Source organism: Notolepis coatsorum (assembly GCF_963971535.1).
Source record: "Notolepis coatsorum genome assembly, chromosome: 17".
Lineage (NCBI taxonomy): Eukaryota > Metazoa > Chordata > Actinopteri > Aulopiformes > Paralepididae > Notolepis > Notolepis coatsorum.
The window spans coordinates 20,579,086-20,606,859 of NC_140181.1; the positions used below are offsets into that span (position 1 = coordinate 20,579,086).

General features: G+C 41.1%; 1 protein-coding gene across 1 annotated transcript; it reads right to left on the minus strand.

Annotated features, from left to right (window-relative positions):
* On the minus strand, positions 1-27,666 carry LOC311244492 (uncharacterized protein). Its single transcript, XM_084334034.1, has 7 exons — positions 27,151-27,666; positions 25,696-25,785; positions 24,352-24,446; positions 24,008-24,207; positions 18,217-18,287; positions 8,857-9,174; positions 1-4,853 (listed from the first exon to the last, which is right to left on the minus strand). Exons 1-7 carry the CDS (start codon positions 27,190-27,192, stop codon positions 4,290-4,292), a joined length of 1,380 nt encoding a protein of 459 aa, XP_084190160.1. The 5' UTR covers positions 27,193-27,666; the 3' UTR covers positions 1-4,289.
* Positions 27,667-27,774: the final 108 nt, after the last annotated feature.

Here is a 27,774-nt window from a genome sequence, read left to right on the forward strand (position 1 = left end):
CACAATGTTTAATATACCACAAACAACTGGATTTAGAAAAAGTTTATCACTAAATAATGTATTATGTTATTATTTATTACATCAATCATATAAATGGACAAAAAGGCACTTTTTTGTATTGGCTTCTTTGTTACATAATTATTTCATCACCAGGGCCTGGAAATTGAGATTCATGGAAATTATTGCCACTTATTTATTGCCATTTCTTTTTGTGATATTCTCAAAATCACCAGGAATAGAAAAAGTTCACAGCCACTATTAAAAGTAATTTCAGTAGTGATCACATAACAAGCTGGTCAAAAAGGGGACCATCAGTTGAACGACTGAAGCACCAGGAGTGACTAGAACAACACAGCAGACTGCTGCAGCAAATGGCACCAAAGAAAATACCTGACGTATAGGGAACGCAATAACTCACCAGCCCCACAAGCTGCTTTTAAAGATCTGAGAGCGTACTCACAAGCTGCTTTTAAAGATCTGAGAGCGTACTCACAAGCTGCTTTTAAAGATCTGAGAGCTACTCACAAGCTGCTTTTAAAGATCTGAGAGCTACTCACAAGCTGCTTTTAAAGATCTGAGAGCTACTCACAAGCTGCTTTTAAAGACCTGAGAGCTACTCACCAGCCTCACAAGCAGTTTTGTGTACAAGACAGTTAGGCAGGCGTGATGTGTGTGTGTGTGTGCGGGGTGTAATTTGTAAAATAAATCAAAAAGAATAATAAAGAAAATATATATGGGGATGTTTTTAAAAATAAATAATAAAAGGTTTATGTAGGCCATACGATTATATACAGTTATATCCATATAAAACTCACATCTCATACGATGCAACAGAAAGTCTGTTTAGCTTGTTAGTGGTTTGTTTTGTTATTTTCTAAAATGGAGGGATTTGCCCTCAATCACTTGCAAAGATTAAACGTTTTCTCAACAGGCTGTTTTACTTTGATGCTTCCTGAAATATAATGCAATGGTTTACTGTTCCCCTTTCATCTTGTAGCGTAAAGGATTTGATCTAAATATAAGCATTTCGATTAATTAATTTCTTAATAGCTAAGTAAATAGGCCAAAGCATGGAGACACTGGTGTGTAGCTGCTGACGATTTTTTATAATCCATGTATTTAATTCTGTGCAAGAATTAATGATAGTGTGGCGTCTGGGTAATGTAGAGGTCTAAGCACTCGCCTACTACCGCAGCGACGCAAGTTCAATTCCCGGCAGCGGTACCTCTGTTGTTCAGCAAGGAGGGGATCTGGGGGAGATAGCATGAACCTCTGCGCACGTTACGCTCTCCCAGTGAAACTCCTAGACTTAATCTACACCTTTCCCAGACTGACCGTAGGGCAGCATGTGGTAGCCTACACCCTCCTCAGACTGACAGTAGGGCAGCATGTGGTAGTCTACACCCTCCTCAGACTGACAGTAGGGCAGCATGTGGTAGTTCTACACCCTCCTCAGACTGACAGTAGGGCACCATGTGGTAGTCTACACCCTCCTCAGACTGACAGTAGGGCAGCATGTGGTAGTCTACAGTCTACACCCTCCCCAGACCGACAGTAGGGCAGCATGTGGTAGTCTACACCCTCCCCAGACCAACAGTAGGGCAGCATGTGGTAGTCTACACCCTCCTCAGACTGACAGTAGGGCAGCATGTGGTAGTCTACACCCTCCTCAGACTGACATTAGGGCAGCATATGGTAGTCTACACCCTCCTCAGACCAACAGTAGGGCAGCATGTGGTAGTCTACACCCTCCTCAGACCGACAGTAGGGCAGCATGTGGTAGTCTACACCCTCCCCAGACCGACAGTAGGGCAGCATGTGGTAAGTCTACACCCTCCCCAGACCAACAGTAGGGCAGCATGTGGTAGTCTACACCCTCCCCAGACCGACAGTAGGGCAGCATGTGGTAGTCTACACCCTCCTCAGACCAACAGTAGGGCAGCATGTGGTAGTCTACACCCTCCTCAGACCGACAGTAGGGCAGCATGTGGTAGTCTACACCCTCCCCAGACCGACATTAGGGCAGCATGTGGTAAGTCTACACCCTCCCCAGACCAACAGTAGGGCAGCATGTGGTAGTCTACACCCTCCCCAGACCGACAGTAGGGCAGCATGTGGTAGTCTACATCCTTCCCAGACTGACGGTAGGGCAGTGGAGAAACCAGGAGGGAATTGGCATAACAACTAAATTGGGGGATGGGAGTAGGGAATAGGTAATTTTTTTTTAAAGATTTAAGAAAAAGAATGAATGAGTGTCTATTATACTAGAAGGAGGGATGTATCATATCTCCACCAGCGATCAATATGAATGACCAGAAATTGGGACATGAAAAGCAGAGGTACTGTAGGGATACCCCCCCCCAGCAAATCAAACCCTGTGTGTGTGTGTGTGTGTGTGTGTGTGTGTGTGTGTGTGTGTGTGTGTGTGTGTGTGTGTGACTAGGACAGGGGTCGGCAACCTGCGGCTCCGAGGCCGCATGCGGCTCTTTAACACTTTGAGCGCCACTCACGGCTAATCTCGGGTTTACGATTGTGACGTTGAAAGCCACGTCACGGCTTTTCTCGGATTTTTTTTTTTTTTTTTTATTATTAGCGATCTGAAATCATATTGCATCACCCGAGCCTACCGTTGGAGATCCAGATGTGAAAAAAGCGCCCCCTATCGTCTCCCAGATGGTAAATCACCCTTTTGGAATGGACTCAATGAAAATGGATGGGGGAAAAAAAATATTCCAGTCCACATTTTCCAGTCCACTGATGCAGCCGGAGTTACCAGAGTTCATTCTGGAGCCTCTGAGCCGCGGCGAGCATGGGTTATATATACTGTACACACGTTGGATCAATATACTTATCGATTTTTTCGAATGGTGATCAGGAATTGGAATATACCATTTGGATACCATCTGATGTCAGGTAAGGAATCTATGTTATCAGTGTTAGGATAATCAGACTCGTTTTCATCGAGATATAAGCGTTTCCACTATATGTGATATGGCTGTTTCACTGTAAAAGCCATGAGGAAATAATAGCAGCGATTATCAGCGCACGGCACGAGCGTGCGTGCGCACACATATACTATCGACCATCTAGCGTTTATTTGAAAACGATTCATAAATAGACCGACAAATGATAACGTTCTGGAATATTCCAGTAAAAGGCAATTATCAGGGAATGTGTTGTTTTTTCTTCGAAACCGAGTGGTTTTCAAAATGCTATAAAAAGGAAATGAAGCGATAAAAACACAATCTGCTTTGCCAATGTTGACTGGAAAATGATTCTTTGATAAGCGATGGGCAGATTAGACACATAGCATAATTTAAAACATAGATTAGGCGATATTAACGTTACATGGGCCGTGGACCGTGGCATCAACGGGGTAAAAAGGAAAACACGGCCTGGCACTGAAAGTGTTAACCAATCAGCTGCGGCTTTTTTTCTTTTTTGTTCTCTTATTTTGGAGATCAATGTCATACTGTGACACTGAAATGAAAAAATAGTTCATCAACTAAAATATTTCATCAACTAAAATATACAGTACGTCACACCCCGCACCTCTCCCTGCCGTCTGCAAGTGGCTAATCTTGAGTTTCCGACCCCCCAGTAAGCTAACCATGGATAAATCCAAAAAAAGGAAAGTCTGAGGAAAATAAAGGGTTTAATTCAGCGTGGACAGATTAATTTGCTTTCACGACTAACAATGCAGGTTTAGTTCAGGGTTTTATTTCAAAGTAGGTCTACAGATGCCAGTGTTTTTTCTCCTTTTCTGTGTTTTATTTCAAAGTAGGTCTACACATGGTAGTCTTTTTTCAAAGTGGACTACTTTTTATTTTATAAATGTTCCACAAATAAGGGAAAGACTCAAATATACCTGAATAGTTCGGGGTTTTATTTCAAAGTCGGTCTACAGACACCAGTGTTTTGTCTCCTCTTGTGTTTTATTTAAAATAGGTCTACACAGCCAGTATTTTTTCTCCTCTTCATAACAGTTTTCTTTTTGTTGCTTTATTATTCCATTAATGCAACAAACTGTGTGCTATAAGTATAAAGTATAATAAATAGCAAATTACTTTGGGTATGCAATTGTCAGGCGTTTTATGCTAAATGTGGGGTATGCTTGGGGATATATAAAACGTTATACACTGTGTTATCTTCATTTGAGCATTTAATTTTGTGGGAGGGGGAAAAGTGGCTCTTTTGATAGTAACGGTTGCCGACCCCTGGACTAGGAAGAGACTTCCCTGCAGTTGCAGCAAGGTGTGTGTTTGATATGGAACATACATTCCCTTGAGTCAAGATGGGGCGTGTGTGTGTACCTGTACCTGTATCTGTGCGTGTGCCTGTGTCTGTACCTGTATCTGTGCATGTGCCTGTGTCTGTGTCTGTGCCTGTGTCTGTACCTGTATCTGTGCATGTGCCTGTGTCTGTGCCTGTGTCTGTACCTGTGTCTGTGCGTGTGCCTGTACCTGTGCCTGTGCCTGTGTCTGTGCGTGTGCCTGTGCCTGTGCCTGTACCTGTGTCTGTGCCTGTGCCTGTGCCTGTGCGTGTGCCTGTGCCTGTACCTGTGTCTGTGTCTGTGTCTGTGCCTGTACCTGTGTCTGTGCCTGTGTCTGTGTCTGTGCCTGTGCCTGTGTCTGTGTCTGTGCCTGTGCCTTTGTCTGTGTCTGTGCCTTTGTCTGGGCAACTTCTCTGGCGTCGTACTCCTCTATAAACTGCTGCATGGCCGCCACACAGCGCATGCCTATCACCCTGAGGTTGTCCTGCAGAGAGGACTGGATGGGCTGCTCCAGGGAGGGGTCCTTGCATATCAGCATCTTCACGACTGCGCCAAACATGTCGCAGTCCCGATGGTAGATCTGAGACACACAAACACATATTTGTGACACATGAAATAGGGTATTTATTTAATATGATAATTTATTGTATCGGTAACATATTGTGATACAAAATATCATTGCGCACAATTCTGTGATCATATTATCATTCATATTAACCTCAAATGTCTCAAAATTAGATCTTCAATATTGGGAAAATAACAGTTTGGATTCGATGCAGCGTGATGTGATGAACTGAACAACTGGATTATTTATCTTGTGATTATTCATACATGAATTCATGTATATGTGTATGAATTCATTTATAGTGATATAAATATTGATATCGGAAAAAGAAAATCAAGATAATTATGGTGATATGAATTTCTTTCAGATCATCGAGCCCCAATGTGTAACATGGTTTGTTTCACTAGGAAACATACACAGCACATATTTGGGTACCTGAGTTCATTACCACAAGAATTCAACAGAGAGAAAGTGATCGATAAGAGAGAAGGAGACAGGGGGGGAGGAGAGAGAGAGAACAAGAAAACCCTGAACAAGAGAGAGGAAGTTCCATCATGTGTATATTTTTTACCACTGAGTGGATTAGAAGTGTGAGGCAGCCGGGGCGCCCGAGTGGCGCACCGCATACAGCACCACGGTGCCACACGGCCGACCCGGGTTCGACTCCCGGACCCGGTGATCTTTGCCGAATGTCTTCCCCAGTCTATCTCTCATTCCTCCTCTCTCTCTCTCTCTACCGGACTGCCCGGTAGAAAAATCAATATAAACCTACAAAAACATAACTTGTCCAAAAGGACAAGTAACATTAAAAAAAGAAGTGTGAGGCAGCTGTTCATGCGAGGGTATTTTGTGTGGATGGGTACTAATATACTTGTGGGAACATTGACGGGTACTACTATACTTGTGAGGACCAATGTTGCCACAAAAGATAGAGAGATGAGGTAAATCTGTTACAATTAGGACATTTGCCAGTCCTCACTTTGACATAGGCCATTTTATGGTTAGGGGTTGAGTTTAGGGTTAAAGGTAGAATAGAAGACTGTTGCAAGACTGCTTTCTTACAAAGCCAACCTTCTCCCGTAACCATGGAGATATGAAGAGCAAGAGAGGCCTTCTCTTCAGTTGAGTAGATGGAGACAGACACACACACACAGCCTATCAACAGAGCTACATGTGATGTGCTGCCACATTGAGCCTGAAGACTGTTAAAGCACGTGTACGAGAGGCACTATGCCACAACGCCATGGTGTGATGAAGAGGAGTCACAACAAACTACCTTACATGTTGAGATGAAGAGTCACAACAAACGACCTTACATGTTGAGATGAAGAGGAGTCACAACAAACTACCTTACATGTTGAGATGAAGAGGAGTCACAACAAACTACCTTACATGTTGAGATGAAGAGGAGTCACAACAAACTACCTTACATGTTGAGATGAAGAGGAGTCACAACAAACTACCTTACATATTGAGATGAAGAGGAGTCACAACAAACTACCTTACATGTTGAGATGAAGAGGAGACACAACAAACTACCTTACATGTTGAGATGAAGAGGAGACACAACAAACAACCTTACATATTGAAATGAAGAGTCAGAACAAACTACCTTACATATTGAGATGAAGAGTCAGAACAAACTACCTTACATGTTGAGATGAAGAGGAGTCAGAACAAACTACCTTACATGTTGAGATGAAGAGGAGTCAGAACAAACTACCTTACATGTTGAGTTCTTTCTTTTTTTATGAAGCACATTTGATTTTTACTAACAGTGAGATTCAGTCCATTCAGAAAGTACTTGCACTGTGTGCTTTGAGTATATATATATTGTACTATATTACATTACATATATAGTGTACTATATTACATATATATATTATACTATATTACATATACCTCACAATCCAAACACATTGGTTCTCCTTTTTGACAACAATGCGACTACAGCAGACTACAATATATTTGCATTTGTTAGCCATGCTAGCGATCTAAACAATCAATCCATGCCAAAGCTAGATATGTAAAAGGTGAAAGACTCACACTCACAGCCATGCTGATTTGGCAAAATGACATTCAGCCGTTTTCGTTTGAAACTACTTTTAGTCAGGGGAGTGCCATGGTTTCTCCATATAGCCCCGTAACTATTCTTTTAGCACAGCAGCTCGCACAGGTCTGAGGCGACTTAGTTACGTGACTCAGTTGGTATTGCTGATTGGCTCGAACACGGTATGTTTGTAAACAGTGAACAGGTCTATAGATGCTTGATATACTATTACTCCTCCTCTGCTGCTGAGTGACTGCAGCTAGATGTGACTGATGGGCCAATCAGAGCAGCTAGATGTGACTGATGGGCCAATCAGATGCCTCTTTTCCATTGCATAGTACCTACTCGACTCTACCCTACTCTACTCTACTCGCTTTAGGTACCAGGTACTGCATTCCTTTTCCACTGCAGGTAGTACTCAGTTTGTCTCCGTGTGGGGAGGCGGGGCCGCTGGCGTACAGCATGAGAGCTCTGTGAGCATAGCTATGTCCGTGAGGGGCTTGGAGCAAGCCAGAGTAAAACACAGTTTTCAATCAATCAATCAATCAATCAATCAATAACATTAACCAGACTCTCGTTGTGTCTATTCTGCTAACGTTAACGTTACCTCTCGTGTCTATTCTGCTAACGTTAACATTACCTCTCATTGTGTCTATTCTACAAGCTTTAACGTTACCTCTCATGTCTATCTGCTAACGTTAACGTTAGCATTAGCATTAGGTAATAGCCGGTTTAAAATGGATGGTGATTACCTCACGTTGTGTCTATTCTACTAGCATTAACGTTACTAGTACAAACAATCAATAGCGAGTTATATTGATCACGCTATGTACACTAGCCATGGTAAAACGCAAGCACATTAGCACGTAAGCTAACAACAAGCTTTAACGTTACCGCTCATGTCTATCTGCTAACGTTAGCATTAGGTAATAACCGGTTTAAAAGGGATGGTGATTACCTCACGTTGTGTCTATTCTACTAGCATTAACGTTACTAGTACAAACAATCAATAGCGAGTTATATTGATCACGCTATGTACGCACATTAGCACCTAAGCTAACAACAAGCTTAACAAATCAGCAATCTTTTTGTGAGAGTAAACTCTCCGCTCTCTATGGTAAATTGTGTTGATGTCGGTTTTGTTTCATCAATAAATGAGGCAGAATACACAGTGAATGTATCCTTTTTTGTTTATTGCACTATCCTGCTGCAAACAAATAATGAATCCTAAGTGAGGCATTAAAGATGGCGGCTTTCTGTTTTTGTGCAGACGCTCCAACGCGTGACGCTTCTCTCTTCTGACCAATCAGTGGTCTGCAGTGTTTCACGTCACTTTTCTGGTACCAGTTCTACCTCGACAGAGCAGGGACTAAAAAATTACCCAAAAAGTACCCGGCTCCAGGTATTTTGGTAATGGAAAACCGAAAATGCCGAGTAGAGTAGAGTAGAGTCGAGTAGGTACCATGCAGTGGAAAAGGGGCAAGAGTAACCTGTGTGTATTATGCTACAGTATATTTCAGAGGAAGCAGATTAGATATCTGAAATGGCTTGATTTTGTTGATATCCAGGGGGATGGACCTTAAAAGGGCTTTAGTCACATCAACATCAGTTACAAGTATGTACAAAAAGGCAATGAAACTGAAAAACAAGATTTTCATTGTACTGAATCTTTGAAGTTCTGTTCACCTCATCAGCTGCCTCTTCATTCAAGGACTCCATTGCAAACCCTACGGCAATAATTATAAATACTGCCTGTAGGCTCCGTACTTTCACATTAATGTGTAGAGTGTAGACTGACTGCATTAAAGCATATAGATAATTCCAGGTCTCTCTACCTGGCTTTTCCCATCTCTTTCTTCTCCATCTCTCTCCTTTCTCTGTGCTCCCTCTCTGGCTTTATCTGTCAATCAGTGTTGGCAGTAGTGTCTCCCTCTCCCTCTCCCTCTCCCTCCCTCTTCAGTACTGTACCTTCTCGATCTCTTTCCTCTTGAGTTGGATAGCTCTGTTCCGTGCTTCTGGCCGGCTTACAGACGAGGGGAGATATCTCCCTCTTCCTCTGTCTCCCTCTCTGCTCTGGGCTCCCTTGTAGTCTCCGTCTTTGCTGTAGGCTCCCTTGCGGTATCCGTCTTTGCTGTAGGCTCCCTTGTGGTCTCCGTCTTTGCTGTAGGCTCCCTTGTGGTCTCCGTCTTTGCTGTAGGCTCCCTTGCGGTATCCGTCTTTGCTGTAGGCTCCCTTGCGGTCTCCGTCTTTGCCGTGTGGTCCTCTGCTCTGAGATCCCTTGTTCTCCTGAAAAAAAACAGATGGAAAGAAAGGGGAGAAACGAGACAAATGACGGCACAGACACTTTAGGGTTGTGATAATATGATAACATGATATGGTATTATGATAATATAATATTATGATGGCTGTCAAAGTTAACTCGTTATTAATGCGTTAACGCACACATTTTTTTTTTTTGTATTGATATTTTTTGCACAAATCTCTCCAATATTCAAAACATCTCTTTCCACATCATCATATGCAATTTCCAGGATTTGCCTTTTTCTTTTTTGTAAGAACATACAAAACATGTAAAGGACTCATACAAATACATTAACAACTGACATGGAAAATAAAAAAAGACTTACGAAAAAAGAAACATACTATACTATACATTATGCGTATACATCCCTGATATATATACTTTGCATGTAGACCGAACTACCTTCGAGCAGGTATGTGCTGCATCCTCTATCGGGATGCCACCCTTCTCCATATTGCATGTGAGAGAAAGCGCCCCAGACACATGCAGTTGTGCATGATAACATGCATGCACGCATGTCTCCAACACATGTATGTGGGTACGTGTATCACGTAAGCATGTGTACATGCCTCATATGTGTGTGTGTGCATCTTCCTGGTATGTGACTGTACTCCTATCTCTTGTGTGTGTCTCGTATCCATGTGTGCCTCTGCCCCCTATGTGAGTGTATATCTCAGATGTGTATATATATGTGCGTCTCAGCTACATATGTGTGTGTCTCCTATGTACATGTGTATCCCCCATATGTGTCAGTGAAAGCCTATACTTCAACTATGTGTATATGTAGGTGTGTGTATGCCTATTTCCTATAAGTGAGTATGTGCATGTATGTGTGCCCCTGACGTGTATAACTTATCCTTGTGTATATGAGTGTGTGTAAACCTATTATGTACACATATGAATATGTGTATCCTAGATACTTGTATGCGGCTATACCTGCGCACATGTGAGTGTGATAGAGACAGTGACCGTTCCATAGATACACCATCCGGACATAAAATACATGTACATACATACACAATACATTATAAAGCACAAGTACCATCAGATCAGATCCCCTTTTTCATATTCATCCTTGATAACATTGTAATCCCACCTTAATCATTTGTCCCCAGACCGTTCAGTCAGGTGTAGAAAACTGTCCCATACCTCAGCGAAAATATCCTCTCTCCCTGCGACTCTATACGTCACCCTTTCATATGATGCTGTCCGGAACATTAGTTCCATCCATTCTTTAAAAGTAATATCAACAGGTGATTTCCAATGTCGTAATGCAATTCTACATCCTGATATCATGGCCATTCTATACCACATTCCCCGGTATTTAGGCAGTTTAATCCCTTTCGGTACTATACCCAAAACACATGCCATTGGGGTGTTATTTATCTTCACATTCAGAACCTTACTTAGGAATATCACAATTTGATCCCACATTTTCCGGACCTTCTCACATTCGTACAGCATGTGCAGTAAAGTGCCTGTCTCCTTCTCACATCTCCAGCAGATGTCACTGTCCCTTAATTTCAGTCTGGCCAGTTTACTAGGCGTCCAATAGCTTCTGTTCAACACTTTGTAAAAAATAAGTTGTGATTGCGCCTCCCTAGAGAATTTACCCCATTTGGACACCAGTTTCTCCCACATTTCCTCAGTAATATCCTCACGTACATCGTTCTCCCAGCTCAATCTCAGACCCGCCAATTTGGGTGCATTGTATTCTCTTATAACATCATAAAATCTTGATGCACCGCCTTTCCTACGCCATCCTTTATAGAATATTTCTTGAATTGCAGTAATCGGGCCACAGACGATATACAATGTCTAATCTGTAGGAATTTATAAAAGTTTTTATTATCTATATCAAAATCCTCTTTAATATCCTCAAAAGGCAAAACCCCATCTTCCCCGGCTATATCACCTAGTACATGTATCCCCCTTTTAATCCAATCGTCCCATATGACTGATTTCTTACCAATCTTTAGTTTCTTATTATACCATATAGAGGCTCTCGTAGTTAAATATGGGCTATCACCAGTCATTCTGTGCGATTGATTCCAAGTTTCCCTTATAAATGCCATTAAAGGGTTTTTAAAAGGTATAGGTCTGTCTGATTGTGTCAGGAAGGATTCCAGAGATGAGGGATATATCATTTCCTCCTCCATAACGCACACATTTTTTAACGAAAGTTTAACGAAATTAACGTTTTAAAAATAAATCATTTTTTTTTTTTTTTTTTTTTACTAGACTTCACTCAGGTGTATTATTGATACTCTCATTGATACTATGTTTGTTTCTGACTCAAAGTGTGTGTGTGAGAGAGAGAGAGAGAGAGAGAGAGAGAGAGAGAGAGAGAGAGAGAGAGAGAGAGAGAGAGAGAGAGAGAGAGAGAGAGAGAGAGAGAGAGAGAGAGAGAGAGAGAGAGAGAGGGAGGGGGGGGGTGAGAGAGATGAGGAAGGGGCAAGAGAGAAAGAGAGCTGGGAGAGTGTATGTGTGTGTGAGAGAGAGAGGGGGCAGGGGGTGTGAGTCCTCAGCCCTTGTGTGGGTGAATATAACAAGTTCCTAACGTTTTATTTCCCCTATTATTTCATGCACACTTTATTCATCGTTCTAAATTATTATTTTCTTTTAAGTTATTTTGTGCATCACTGTTTTGAATTTGATACAAATTTGCAATGCATGAGGGTCATCCCTTTGTGGTAAATGGCTGCATAAAGCAAACATTTGTAAAACTTGAAAAATATCCATTTAAGGTAGATTTAGAAGAGATGAAAAATATGCGATTAATCGCGAGTTAACTATGGACAATCATACGATTAATCAGATTAAATATTTTAATCGGTTGACAGCCTGATACTGATAATATATTATGATAATGACAAAAAAAGAAGAAAAAGAAAAAGAAGAAGAAGAAGAAGAAGAAGAAGAAGAAGAAGAAGAAGAAGAAGAAGAAGAAGAAGAAGAAGAAGAAGAAGAAGAAGAAGAAGAAGAAGAAGAAGAAGAAGAAGAAGAAGAAGAAGAAGAAGAAGAAGAAGAAGAAGAAGAAGAAGAAGAAGAAGAAGAAGAAGAAGAAGAAGAAGAAGAAGAAGAAGAAGAAGAAGAAGAAGAAGAAGAAGAAGAATCCCTCAAGGTGGTTGGTAAATGGTTTACCATGCATTTTGGATCTGGGAGAAGCGGTTTGTTCATCAACTGTGTAAATAACACACGTAAAATATGTTAGACCCTAGACATGCATGTCCACAGTATATTTTGTGACTGAACGATGAAGAGTTTATGAGATACACCAATTTAAAAATGTAAAGTTTGGCCTGTAGGTGGGGCTAGAGGAAAGGTCATGGGGTCATCAAAATCAATAGGTGTCTTCCATTAGGGGTCATCAGGCTCAGCTAATTTCATGGGGGGGGGGGGGGGGGCTATTCAGATTACCCTACCTCATGGCCATTATTATTATTAAATTATAATTATTATAGAGCGAGAAATGTGCGCTATGACACAGAGAACTGGAAGCGCAAATGTACACACTGGAACCGTACAGTAGACGCACATACTACATACTACATGAACTATGAATTATGAACGTTTTAAAGTAAACAAAGTAAAGCCTTCAAACGAAGCATCCACATCATCAGGGCAAGGCGACAGAGTTTTTCCAGAGTAAAGGAGCAAACTTTAAGAGACAATGTTTTCACAAACAAACAAATTTGAATTAAATACATATCATGTATTTCAATGAATTGTTCTTTAAGATATTTGTCTTTATGAATTGTTTACTAATTTAGATGTCATGGCAACGCATTATGTATTTCTGTATGTTAGGGTCCCAGAGAGATACCAAATGTATCTTTTGGGACTCCCAAGAAGTTTGGGAACCCCTGGTGTGACAGTAGGTCTAAAAAAGGCAAATGATCATATGAATCCAAACACAAAGCCAAGCCACCGAAATTCACACGGGCTATACATTAAAATATGAAAAAGATTCAAACCGAGTACTAGAACCACCACTATAACACCAAGAGAAGCATGATATGGCTATATCCACTCCAAAAGACCAAACAGCAACGCTGACTCAAACACAGGCCCTGAACAGTAAACCACACCAAAGCAGAAGTGACATACTCTTAAGTCTGTATAACCATCCTTCAGCACATACATTAATTATCAACTCACCATTAGAACAGCTGGAGTCGACGGCTGGAAGTGCTGAATCTCCTCAGTATAATGCCTTTCAATTTTACATTTTCACGTGATATTGCGCTCAAGAGCAAGTTGGGACAAGCTGAGCCTTACGTGTGAGCAGCATTGCTCGTCTGTGTGGTTCCGTAAAAACATTCTTAAGCACAGAGAGGCACTGAAGTAGAGTCTCTGTAGCTGTTTTGTCATTGGTGTTGGATTCTGTTGTTTGTTCAAGGCCAGGTTTCTAGGTACTCCCTCTCCATTTTGCAGGGACAGATGTAGCGATGTGAAGAGTGGAGAATTCACTGCAGAGTTTGCGCACATATTCAGCAGCAGTTGACACAAGTGCCAGGCCAGTTAAAAGGCATCTGTATCTCCTTGTAGAACTGGTTAAGAGGGTCCAGCAGCAGAAGGTACTCTTTCTAATTAAAAAAAAGGAACCCAATGATACAACACACACTGAAAAACTAAATATATCAATTCAGCACATGTTATCAATACACAACTTGTAAACCAGATAAGCGATGAACAAGAAGTTTTGATCCGACACCTCCCTTAACCTTTAAAATTATCACCAAAGAGTGGTAGCAAAGATGCTAGCCACAGGGCTGGGTACAGTGGGTACTGGTGGTAGACAATGACATCATTCATCGCTCATTCAATTTGATCAAAACCGGTTTTGTGGCCAGGAGATTTTCCTTAACTCTTTCTGCGCCATACCCGAGATTTCTCGGGTTTCAAATCCAACCGTTGAGCACCAACCCCGAGATTTCTCGGGTTTAGATCCTTTTCTCTTTTTTTCCGAATAGCTTCCGATAGCTTGGACCCTAGCTTGAAAGACTGCCCTTTGAAATTGTAAAAGATAATTTCACATACCTTGGTCTTTTTATTCCTGTAAATCCCAAGCATATATTAAAAATAAAATAGTAGACAAACTTAAGAATAATATAGTTTTGGAAGACCTTGCCACTGTCTCTAATAGGATGCATAAACGAGGATGCATAAACGCTGTCAAAATGGTCTCCCTCCAAGATTTTTTTATTTATAAAAGATATTCTACCCATTACTGCAGCATTTTTCATGTTAATAGATTCAATATTTTTTCTCATTTATTTGGAGTTATACAAATATCCAAGGCCCATTTACAGAAGCCCAAGTAACTTGGGGGTTCATCTCTACCAGTGTTTCAGCATTGCTATTGGACAGCTAATGCCAGAGCATTCATTTATTGCAGGATCAATTGCCACATAAGAATGTGCCCTCTGCTTCCCCCAAATGGCCACTAATGTCCTCGTATGCAGCGAGAAACAGCTCCCTTTCGTTTGCTACAAATGACTAGTATCCAGTGAAGTTAGTGGCAGACAACGTTGTGCTCCATTAAGATATTAAAACAAATTAAGTGTTCTTTAGATTTGTATGTATAAACACTTTGTGTCCTTTACGCAGCTGCAATTAATTATTATTCTTCCACTTCTTTCTTTAATTTATTTCATTACCTTCAGGTTAGACATGTTGTTAATACTATTACTGAGTTTGAGAACCTTCCAAAAGAAGACAGTTTTAATGAAACAGCCTCCTAACTCTAAACACATAGTGTCACAATTTGTTTCCATTATTTTCTATTGGTATGCCAAAATGTATGATGTTGAGATTATATCTGATGCAGAAACTGTCACTGCATTGTTTGGTTGCTCTGACTGAGGCCTCTATTAACTTGCCCAATTCATTACAACATACTAGGGCTGTCCCCGACTAAGGATTTGCATGGTCGACTAGGATTGGCCAAAATTTGCCGTTAGTCGACTATTGGTCGACTTAAAAAAAAAAAAAAAAAAAAAGTATAATTTTTTTTTTTTTTTTTCCCATTCCATTTGGGCTGTGGGGGTGCTTAATGTCTGAAGGAGTCGACTGAAGGCTTCTTGTCCTCTGCAAAAGCATGCAATTGGTCCACTGATGGATACATCTTGATATTTGTCTAGTCTAGTGTGTTCATTAGATGGGTGAAATCCTCTTTCAGTGCCTCTGTGCCTGTTTTCATAGGCAGTTAGCCTCTGGTATGCGTGCCATTAGCGTTAGCCACGCTTCTAGGCCTCTTTTCTTTTGGAAAGAATGTTAAAAAAAAATATTAATACGTTTTTTTTTTTTATTATTATATTCGACTAAGAGGTTGGCCAGTCGACTACGGCCCCTTTCGACCGATTAGTCGACTAATCGATTAATAGGGGTCAGCCCTACAACATACCTCAATGTTTGGCATGTTGGTTGCTAGAGGAGGATAATATGGGAGTGGAAATCTACCACCCCTCCAATCTTCAGTAGATGGCTCAGTGAAATGGTCTCTTCTATAGAGCTTGAGAATTAATGGCTTTAGCAAGTATAGCTACTAGCATCGTCATGTTAGCTAGTACACCTCCCTTTACTCTAGCAAGTTGTTGTGAAGGATCAGATTAAACCGAATATATATATTTATTTATATATATATATTTAATAGTATTTGTATATCGTTTGATATCCCCTGTATATTCCTTGTACAATACGCACTGAATATCCCTTTAGTCTACTAAACAGCCCATAATAGTTTCATTCTACCATTGGACGAGAACCTGGCGCCATCAGCCATACCCCTAGGTTCAAGTTCAATCGTGCCGCCCAACATGTCGTGGCAAGCCCCGGTTCCGCGTAGGAATACGTCTGGCGAAATACGAATGGTACTATTTGTTCATAGCGCATATATATATGGCGCAAGTAAAGTAGAACTTTCTTTTAGTCCAGTTCTTTACCCTCCAACAGAGTGACAGACGCGAAGCCTCACCCACGACGCACGTGTGGTGCAGTAAGGCCTACTTGGCCTCAGAATAGGCATTGAGATATCGTGTGGATTAATAGTTGAATAGTCATAGTTTGGCACTATACCGTCGAGTTGGACGTATTCTATTAAGCTAATAATAGTCTATTTATGTATGGTGCATCGTTCGGTTAGAGTTATAAAGTTATCAGTACCCCCATCGTTCCTGACGTTATCTGGACGCTTAACCAGGCTGGGCAGACCACTAGTGGTGCTTGCATCCGAGGAGCTCCGGGCCAGGGCGACTGGACCTGTATATTGGATTACTCTACCCGGACGACGGCGAGCCTTCCACGGCTTGGATTATGCTTTGGGTGCTTTGATTATTCCATGGATAACGGCCAACACTGCGGAGTGTTGGAACTACCCCCCGGAGAGGACTCCAGGTGAGACGGCGCTCTACACCAGTGAGGTCGCCTCACGTCTCTCCGTTGTGGACCGGCAGCTACCGTCCACCAGAGGGTCCAGCTGTATTCGTCTGCGGACCGAGATTCTGTGGGCACCGTGTTCAAGACTTTGAATTCTCCCAAGAAATCGTCGGCCAGATGGGATACCGCCAGCGGCTTCTCTAACCCCCCCCTCCTACTGTCTTACAACCAGCGGGACACCCCCCCCCCCCCCTTAGTGTATCCAGCTATAATCATTTGAGTACCATCGCTATAGTTTCCTAAATATCCAGGTTGTATACTTACTCCCTGCGCAACCAGAGATTGGACATTCAATGTTGATTTACCTACGAATACTCATTTGCCATACAAGTGCATTTCAAATCATAAGTGTAAACAAGTGAACGTTGTATATACCTTTTGCTATATTAAATATTCGATTTGTACATTTGTGTGGACTTCGTTTCATCAGGTGGGAAAGTGTTCATCATATTTATATCATGTACTGGATGGCCAGAAGTTAAAGTACAAGAGGTAGTGGTATTAAATACCATATCTAACAATACAGTCAGGGAATTGTACCCCTCAGTTACACAAGTATAGCTACTAAATGATAAATAAATAAATAAATGGTGCATTTATATATCGCTTTTATCCAAAGCGCTTTACAATTGTGTTCCTCACATTCACAAACTGACGGCGGAGGCAACCATGCAAGGTGCCAACCTGCTCATCAGGAGCAATTAGGAGTTAAGTGTCTTTCTCAGGGACACTTTGACACGCTGCCCGGGAGGAGTGGGAATCGAACCGGTAACCTTCAGTTTACCAGACGACAGCTCTATCTCCTGAGCCACTGTCGCCTCGCATCATCATGTTAGCTACTACATCTCACTTTACTCTAGCAAGTATAGCTACTAGCATCATCATGTTAGCTACTACACCTCACTTCACTCCAGCAAGTATAGCTACTAGCATCGTCATGTTAGCTACTACACCTCCCTTTACTCAAGCAAGTATAGCTACTAGCACCATCATGTTAGCTACTAAACCTCACTTTACTCTAGCAAGTATAGCTACTAGCATCATCATGTTAGCTACTACACCTCACTTTACTCTAGCAAGTATAGCTACTAGCATCGTCATCTTAGCTACTACACCTCACTTTACTCTAGCAAGTATAGCTACTAGCATCGTCATGTTAGCTACTACACCTCACTTCACTCTAGCAAGTAGGCTATAGCTACTAGCATCGTCATGTTAGCTACTACACCTCACTTCACTCTAGCAAGTATAGCTACTAGCATCGTCATGTTAGCTACTACACCTCACTTCACTCAAGCAAAAAGCATCATCTACCGCCAACAAATCGCATGAAAGTGATTCAAACATGAAGGTCCCACCGCCTGCGTCAAGCCAGTAATCTTAATTAGTTGAAAATAAATCTCAACCCGGTACTGGGGTGATCAGGCTTAAGGGGTTAAGATATCCTTGGCAGAGGTAATGAGATAATGTGCATGATTTTGAATACAAAATAATCAGTGGCTGGTTTACTCGACTAGGGAACTGAAATGGGCATATCCCACAAAGATATGGGGGGAAAAGTAGAGATACAAGATGGTTGAACTTACATTGAAAGAAAAAGGCAGCTTGTCCTTCTCTCTGCTGGAGGATGACCTGGGGAAGAGAGGTCCCAGGGTAGCTGGGAAACAGACAAGCCACACAGACCATGAGATGTCATGCCATGAGAAATGTCTTGAAAACCAGTCTTGTACCAAAAATGCTGTTAAATAAAAGTACAAGTGAATTTTGAGTGTTGGAATCTTTATCTTTTTTTCCCTTTATCTTAACACTTTGAATGCCCAGCAGGGGGCGCACATTTAGTGCTTGAATGCCCAGCACCACTTCAATGTTAACGTTAATATCGCCTAATCTATGTTTTTTTTTTTTTACTTAAATTTGTATTGAACATTTATAGACAAACAACACAACATATACAATAACATCAACAACACTATTAAACAGACATAAATAATAATAAAAAAAAATGTAATACCCAAAAGACGAAAAATTTTAAATACTGACTTAAGCAAATATTCACATACATAAATAATGAAGTGGAAAAAACATAAAACAATTGTCATATCTTAAACAAAAATAAAATTAGAAAACATTAAGTGTGCGACATGGGTTCAGAGACCCTCCTTGAACCTCTTTCCTCCTTTACCCTTCGCCCTCTTGTGTTTCATTTGTTCCTTCCTTTGTGATGTCGTTTTCGTTCCCCTTATAATCCTCCCACTTTTCCCATCTTTCCCCAAATTTCTCTTCCTGTAGCCTCAGCATGTGCGTTATCCTCTCCATATCCTGTATCTCCTCTACTATAACTTCCCATTGTGCTATTGTCGGTGGGTCTTCTTTGTACCAGTCTCGTTATTGCTTTTCTGGCCGATATCAACATTATCTTTCTAATCTATGTTTTAAATTATGGCTATGTGTCTAATCTGCCCGTCGCATTATCAATGACCCATTTCCAGTCAACATTGATGTACTGTAATATTCTAGAACGTTGTCATTGTTCGGCCTATTTATGAATCGTTTTCAAATAAACGCTAGATTATCGATAGTATATGTGTACATATCAGGGATTAAAGCAAAAAAAAATCTCCTGACTGAACTTTTTTTCTGGCCAAGTCATATTCTTATTTTAACCTCTACTGTATTTTTTTTTAATAGTGTTAGCGTTTTAAGGGAGCCTACTTGTAGAGCGAGCCTACTGTCCTGACTGTGACTATAGACCCTACTGTTGTGTGCTGGAGAGCGTGAATGCAAGTCTTGTGGCTAGCTTCTGATTGATGGCGAGCTAGCACCCCTCCCCACTTTGAACCATGAACTAAACGGCTTGTTATCATACAAACAAGGGACTAAACACGTTTCGCAATTATGCCACAACAACAATGGACAGTCTCCTCCCCACCGTTTGTATATATTTATTTACCACCCACTCACTCACCCCCTCCTAATGTACAGTCTCCTCCTCATCATATGTATATATTTACTGTTAGGATCTCTGGGTAACAGTACTGTATATTTGCATATCGTATATGTGACTAAATGTAACAGTACTATTACTATATACCTGTAAGGCATGTCCCTATGTCATAAATGTCATGTATGTTGTGTATGTCATAAATGTCACTATGAATTGAAAATGGGGGACCCTGATGATGTAAACAAGACAAACGCCTTTCTCTGGTCTACATCCCCTTAACAATTGTGTGTATTGCTACTGGATTTACAAGATCCAGAGTGAATGAATGAATGAAAACTTTATTTAATACACGAGACCCTCTTATTGGGACCAAGTAAGGTTGTCGATAATCCAATGTATAGTTACAACCCCCCCCCATCCCACCCAACCACATCCAATGTACAGTTTCTTCGTCAAATGTATATACTCTTTTTAGACTATTTTTGTATCACAAACAATAGGCTACTGTATTTGTAAATCTGGTATGTCATAAATGTATAGATGTAGCAGTATTGTCTATCTGTATGTCATGTGTGTCATATATGTTATGATGAACTGAAAATGGGGGACCCTGATGTAAACAAGACGAAAGTCTTTCTCTGGTCTGCATCCCCTTAACAATTGTGTGTATTGAGCTGTACTGTACCCATTCTGCAATCTGTTAATAACAATCAATCAATATTTAACAGATTGCAGAATGGGTACAATACAGTACAGCTCAATACACACAATTGTTAAGGGGATGCAGACCAGAGAAAGACGTTCGTCTTGTTTACATCAGGGTCCCCCGTTTTCAATTCATAGTGACATACATGACATACAGGTATATAGTAATGTTACATTTGTGACATATATGATATGCAAATATACAGTACTGTTACCCAGAGATCTCCCGGACAAATGGGAGAAAGACGTTTATTGAGCTTAAAAACAATTGATAACGCAAATAACGTTCTGATTAACAAAGTCATTCGTTTTGTGGCATTAACGTTATCTAGATTTATCAACATTCATACATTTATCAGAAAGCGAGCGGCGCAAGCACACACACGAAACACCACCAACAACAACAACAACGACAACAACACACTGCTTGTCGCGTAAATAACGTTCTGATTAACAAAAGGCATTCGTTTTGTGGCATTCACGTTACCTAGATGTATCAATAGCAATAGTAATATATATGTTTCTTTAGACTAGAATAAGTCAAATGAACTTACGGTCTCGTAAAAGTTGCCGCATGTTGTTGATGAGTCAAGTTTACTCGCGAGTAGAGCTAGACGCTAGAGAGTCTCAAAATGGGCGCTTCCCATTGGTGCTGAGCACAGCGGAGGCGGGTGAAAGGGCTGTAAACTCAGAACAATCTCGCCTTCTGGTTGGTTGCATTTGCCTGAGAATTTGCCGATTGCTCGCAAATGACTGTTTGGTGCAATAGGGTCCAGCTGCAGACTCGGAGCCTCGAGGTCCAGATTGGTACTTCCGACCGCCACAGGACTTCCGACCGCCACAGGACTAATGCGGAAGTATCTCGAAGTACGTCTGACGTATCACGTTTCTCTTCATAAAATAATATAAAATCAGCAGCATGGGGAGGGCCGGGGGGAGGGGAGGTACAGGTAGTAGAAGACATAGAGGTACAGGTCACATAATTATAGTACAGTGGAGAAGTAAAAATGGAATAAAAAGGCAGTGTAAACAATATACAATATTATTAACTCTAATAATAACACGCCTCGCGGGCTCATTATAATACGAGTCACATAATTATAGTACAGTGGAGAAGTAAAAATGGAATAAAAAGGCAGTGTAAACAATATACAATATTATTAACTCTAATAATAACACGCCTCGCGGGCTCATTATAATACGAGAGCCGTGGGTCTGCATTGTATAGAGCGGATCCCCCGGCCGTATTCAAGCGCCCCTTTCTTCTTATTATTATTATAACGTTACTACTTATGATTACAAAGGCATTCGATTTGTGGCATTAACGTTAGTATAGTTACACGTTCGTATTTACCGGACCATAGCAAGGCAAGCGTTACTAAATTAATATCTAAGTTCCTTTCTTTGCTCAGAGCGTGCCGAGTTGTACCCATTCTGCGGTCTGTTAATAAAGTTTTCAATCAGACAAGTGTATAGAACGAAGGGCTTTTATTATAACATTTCGTTGCAGTAAAATCATTATGCCTCGTTCCCTGAGGAGCGACGGCAATCCACTCCGGTCTCCGGTGGGAGCTAACGTACTATTAGCCGTGTTGTGACTGAGCTCTGATCAATGGCTCATGGCTGAGATTCAGGAAGTAAAAGCACTTCGCGTATCTCTTCTGACCAATCTGTGGTCTGCAGTGTTTCATGTGACTTTTCTGGTACCCAATAGGGTCGCTTGGAATCTCGACAGAGAAGTAGGGTATATCTGCAGAGCCGCAAGCCCAACGAGAGCGTAATAATAATAATAATATAATAAAAAACAGCAGTGATGCCGGTATTCAGCCCAACGCTGCGGTGGGCATGATGTAACAGCGATACCGCGGTAATACCGATACCGCGGCAGCTCTACTTACCTGAGATCAAATGGTATCCAAATGGATTATTCCAATTCCTGATCGACCATTCCAAAAATCGATCCTTTTATTGATCCACTGCGTATACAGTAAAACACATAATCCCCGCTGCTCTGAGGGTCCAGCATGAAGCTGATTGGCCCCGGTTGCTTGCGTGAGAAGTAAAATGTGGAGTCCGGGTCTTTTTTCCCCATGCATTTTCATTGAATCCAATCCAAAAGGGTGAATTACCATCTGGGAGACGATAGGGGGCGCTTTTTTCACATCTGAGCGCCGGGGGTGGCTGATTTACCAACGGTAGACTCGGTTGATGAAATATGAATTCAGATCGCTAATAAATAAAAAAAATACGAGAAAAAACGAATATTCTCGTAATGGGCATTCAACCCGCGGGGGGTAAACCCGAGAAAACTCGGGTTGGGCATCCAAAGTGTTAAGTGGGATTTGGAGATAAAAGATTTCTCATCACCAATTTTGTTATTTAGTGTGAGTTGGCGTTGCCAATCGATTCTAAAACCACCCAAGTTCAATACAACACAACCCAACACAACAACTGGCAACAGCTGTAGGGAAACCATGGCAACAGTGATAAACAACATGTTTGAAGGGTCCTCTCTTTCTATCTGGCATGCCATTGCCTATCTCTATCTATACAGCTGTCTTTAGACCATCATTACTGTCTCAATATAGACTCCACCCATCTTTCCTTCTCCGACCTCCTGTCAGGGGGGGAAAGTATTTTCTGCAGTAAAGAAATAAAAATTAAAAAAACATTAAATAAATTCATGTTTATTTTAAGCTAAATCCATTGGGTGTGATTTGAGGAATTTGCCTCGCAACGTTTGACTGCAGAGTTCCTATGTGTGAGGCGATAGCTTTGTTATGGCTCATTATATACCCCTGGCTGGCCGCCTGGTCTCTCTCTCTCTCCATCTCCCTCTCTCTCCCCATCTCTCGCTCTCCATTTCTCCCTCACATACACACCAGCAATGAGTCACCATCATCACACCATCTCCCAGGCACATAGAGAAACCTGTTCACACACACACACACACACACACACACACACACACACACACACACACACACACACACACACTCACACACACGCACACACACCTCCAGAGTGCTGCAGTCTGCACAGAGACACCGTGGCTGAGAAGAGAAAATACACCGATGCCACAGCAATACAGAACCCTGAGATACAGAAAGTCTCAGGCCCAATAACACCAACATGAGATATCGTACAACAATTTGACTTACTACACTTGAAAAACATGGGCAGTATGAAAGTAAAGCTTAGCTTTCTTATGTAAAACCAACAGCGCTGTACATTTTGTAAAATAACTAGCCATCTGAGGATTTAAAACTCCCCTTGTTCAAATACAATAACGAACCATTAACAGTTGAGGAGATGATTATGAGCTACGGCACCTGGCAGAAGGTCCACATGTGGCATAATTACATAGTCATAGATACCATGCAACATCAGATTATAGCGATTATATCTATAACTATCAATTTATAGGAATGATTATGATGACATAATCCAGAGATCAGTATTATGTAACCTGATTAGGTTATCACTTGACGGCTACTACCAACCGCCAGATAGCACGGTGAGAAAATGCATTCCAAACGTCCCTAATGCAAAGCCTCCATGTAGACAGTGTGTGCTTACACTGCCACCTGGTGGTCACGAGATAACAACACCTTGAAGGTTTGTGTAAAAACAAGGGTGTGTTACATTAATTTTAGTTACTCGAACCGACGCAATAAGGGAATTGACTTCTCTCGTTTTCTTGTAAAATAAAACATTGTAGACCTTACAAGATATGTCGACGTTCTCCCTCTGCTGGGCTTTCTCTTTCGCCGTCCTCCGTCTCTCCCGCTCCCGCTCCCTCTGCGCGAGGGTCATCTTGGGGTCAGGGTGGTCGTAATGGGGGAAGTGGGGTCGAGGGCCGAAGTGGGGGTGGAACCTCTGGAACCCAAAGCCCGTTTTCCGAAACGGACGATCGTCCTTCAGGAAACTGCAGCGTAAAGACATAAAAATCATTCTTACTGTTGTGATCGATACGACCTCATAAACATATCGGATAAAAGGTATCCTCTTCTGTGAATTAAAAAGGGAACGTAACACTGTATGAAAACAAAACACAATGTGCCAGTCTTACCCGAATCCTCCTCTGCCTCTGGGTTTAAATGAATGAGATGGCCAGGCCCTGGGCCTGGATAGGCTCCGAACTCTTCTGAATGGTCTGCTCTCATCCTGAAAACAGCAGTGGTAGCATAACGGAAGGTTATTATTACACTTTCGTACAAATCAAATGTTAAGACTGCACGGAGTGTAGGGCTGGGCGATATGGCCTCTAAATGATATCACGATATTTTTTGGCTCTATCACGATACATATCGCAATATTTTCACATTTCCTCTAAAGCACTTAAAAATGCTTGATTTAACCCTTTGATGGATACGGTCACGCAAATATGATGATTCTAATAGTCCCTGCAACATATGTCTGCATTAAACCATGAAGATGCTTTAAAAAAATAATGAAATGAAAAGTTTCTAAAAATGTAAAAGAGTAGTCTACTGACACACTAATACAGAAATTGTTTTATTAACATTTAAGACTATTTAGATAAAAACTTGTTGGTGCCGAAGACTTTTGCACAGTACTGTGTTTGCTATCCACTTTAGCCAGAAATACACACACACATATTATATATACTGTATGGATGAGGGTTTGTGCAGAACAAAACGATGTCCACGATACGTTTAAAAAGTGTATCGTTAATTAACTGTACCCGATATTTATTTAACCCGTCTGCCCCCTTAGCGACTATTTTGTGTTTTTTGCCTATATTTTTTTGTGTTTCTGTGTACAACGATGGCTGTGTTGATTATTATGTCATGAAATTGTGTCCGTTTGCTTATTTTCCATATATTCACAGAATTTGACAAGATTAGATTTTGAAACCCTCTAACACAAAAGTTAACAATATTAGCTTTCAAACCGTCCATAGTGGTTTATTTCTTGCCATTAGGGTTAGGGTTAGGGTTAAGGTTAGGGTTACCCAGACAGAAAGATTAGGAGAAGGTAAAATCTCATCCCTGTGCCCGTGCCCACCCCAACACTTGCTCAACAGTCCCCTAACCTAACCCTAACCCCAACCCTAACCCTAACCCCAACCCTAACCCTAACTCTAACCCTAACCATAACCCTACAAACGGAAATATTTGGAATCTTTGATAGATATGTTGAGTTAGGTTCATAGTGGTATTCATAAAAAAAAGAATTGGAACGAAATATTACAAATTAAGTTTTTTATGACCTTGAACGTGATGCAATCTTTTCATGCACTAAGGTGACAACTCTGCAAAATCGTTAGGGGGGCATAAGAGTTCATATCGTCATATTGCCCACCCCTAACGGAGTGCACACATATAAAGTTATTGTAGAGACATGCTTGATATAGTGCAGAAATAAGCGGAGAGTGGTGGATGTGTCCTACCTCAGTGGCAGGTTTCACGGAGCCCTCGCTGGGTCTCTTGTCACCACCAGACTCCTCAGTATGCTGCTCCCTGTGCCTCGACACGGAGCTCTGGAAAGTGAATGCAGTGGTGCTGTTTTATTAGGCATTGTTATTTTACCAAGTCCAGTGAGCTTACAGAAATTGTGATCAAGTCAATGGATAGGAAAAAAAAACAAGATTAGATAAGTTTATATTATATAAGAGAGCGGAAGACAATCTGCGAAGTGAGCCCAGAGCCCAAGGATGCTTTCAGCCTTATAATAAAATAAAATCAAGGTTTTGCATACAGAAGAAAGGTTGGGCAGTTCTCATAACAGCATGGGATGAACACTGATAAGCTGCACCCGGCACTAGAACAGATATTTTGTTATGAGGGAATTGGTTGTTAAAATGGTTCCAGACAAAAACATGCTGTCTGTACACTAGAGAATGTAGGGCCCAGTAAGCTGTACAAAGAATTGTAATAGGATGAAATATGTGATATTTTCTACAACAGCATGATGCTCAATAGCAGTGTATTTCCCAAACTTTTTTTTTTATGTCAAGGAGGATCACCTAAATAGATCACACCATGCCACAGCACCCCATCTGATCTGAAGGGTTGTAAACGTAAGTTGGTGTCGAATTCCAGAATTCCATACAATGTCATTGAAGATATACAAAAATATATAATAAGTGGAGAGAGTGAAACCTATGACCCTGATGTAAACAAGACGAAAGTCTTTCTCTGGTCTGCATCCCCTTAACAATTGTATGTATTGAGCTGTACTGTACTGTACCCATTCTGCAATCTGTTAATAAAGTTTTCAATCAATCAATCAATCAATCAATCAATCAATCAATCAATCAGGATAGTCATTCTTAAAACATTCAATTGTGCCGACTTCTGATGAATGAAACAATAGTGAGATGAACTGCTCCCCATTTTGCGAGAGGGAACCCATAAACCATAAGGGCCCCTAATTTGTAAGCATTAGTTATATGAATAATTAATAATAGATCGTATGGTCTAGTCTACCCACCTGACCTACTACTAACCAAGCATACCGGATTTTATGCTGTCTTTTTGGTTCTACTAAAAGGGATTTATTTTGCAAGTGTAGAGGCTACTCGTCTGTGTCAACGTTTGTCTAAAAGTACTTGTGACATCAAGTGGAAATTACTAGTGTCGTTTACCATCCAATGAATGAATGAATGAATGAAAACTTTATTAACAGATTGCAGAATGGGTACAATACAGTACAGCTCAATACACACAATTGTTAAGGGGATGCAGACCAGAGAAAGACGTTTGTCTTGTTTACACCAGGGTCCCCCATTTTCAATTCATAGTGAAGACCTTTAAATGAACCATCCACCGACCTAAAATAACGCAAATACCCCCAAGATGCCCAAGACGTGATACAATAAAGCAAATAATAAAGGATATTTTACCTTGTTTGGCTGAAGTGTCTCATGAGGTCTTGCATGATCCATTTCTTCACAGGTGGACTTTCAGCTTGGTATGTTGTTCTCTGTGACGGATCCGTTGCAACACGTCATGGGTGGTTGTCAGTTTGAGATCAGGAAGTGTTTGGTCTCAACTTTGTTTCATTCGTTTGTCTCCATTTGTTTTTGTCAAGTGAAAGAAGCTCGATTGTTACTTCTGCTTTCAATAAAAGTGCGTGTATATAGTCTTTCGACTGACATGAATTACTTCTGTATTCTGTATTATAAAACACAAATGAACACACACTCACTCGCGCTAAGTATTCGCGGAAGACACTACAGTAGTAGTGGGCACAGACATGCTTCCTTCCTTTTGTAAAAGTAAAACAGACATGCAATCAGATTCAGCTCTAGTAATAAGATATGTATCAAATAAAATAAATACGCAACAACTGACACAACAGAAGAGAAAACATCTAACGTTTTTTTCGACGTTACCTGGCTACTATCACGTACCAACCTACCTACCTACTGGTAACACACCTGATGTACTGTATGCTGGCCAGAGCCTGCAACGCGTGATTTGAACAGTAGGTGGCGCAAAGTAACCAAGGAAGCGGGTAGTGGGGG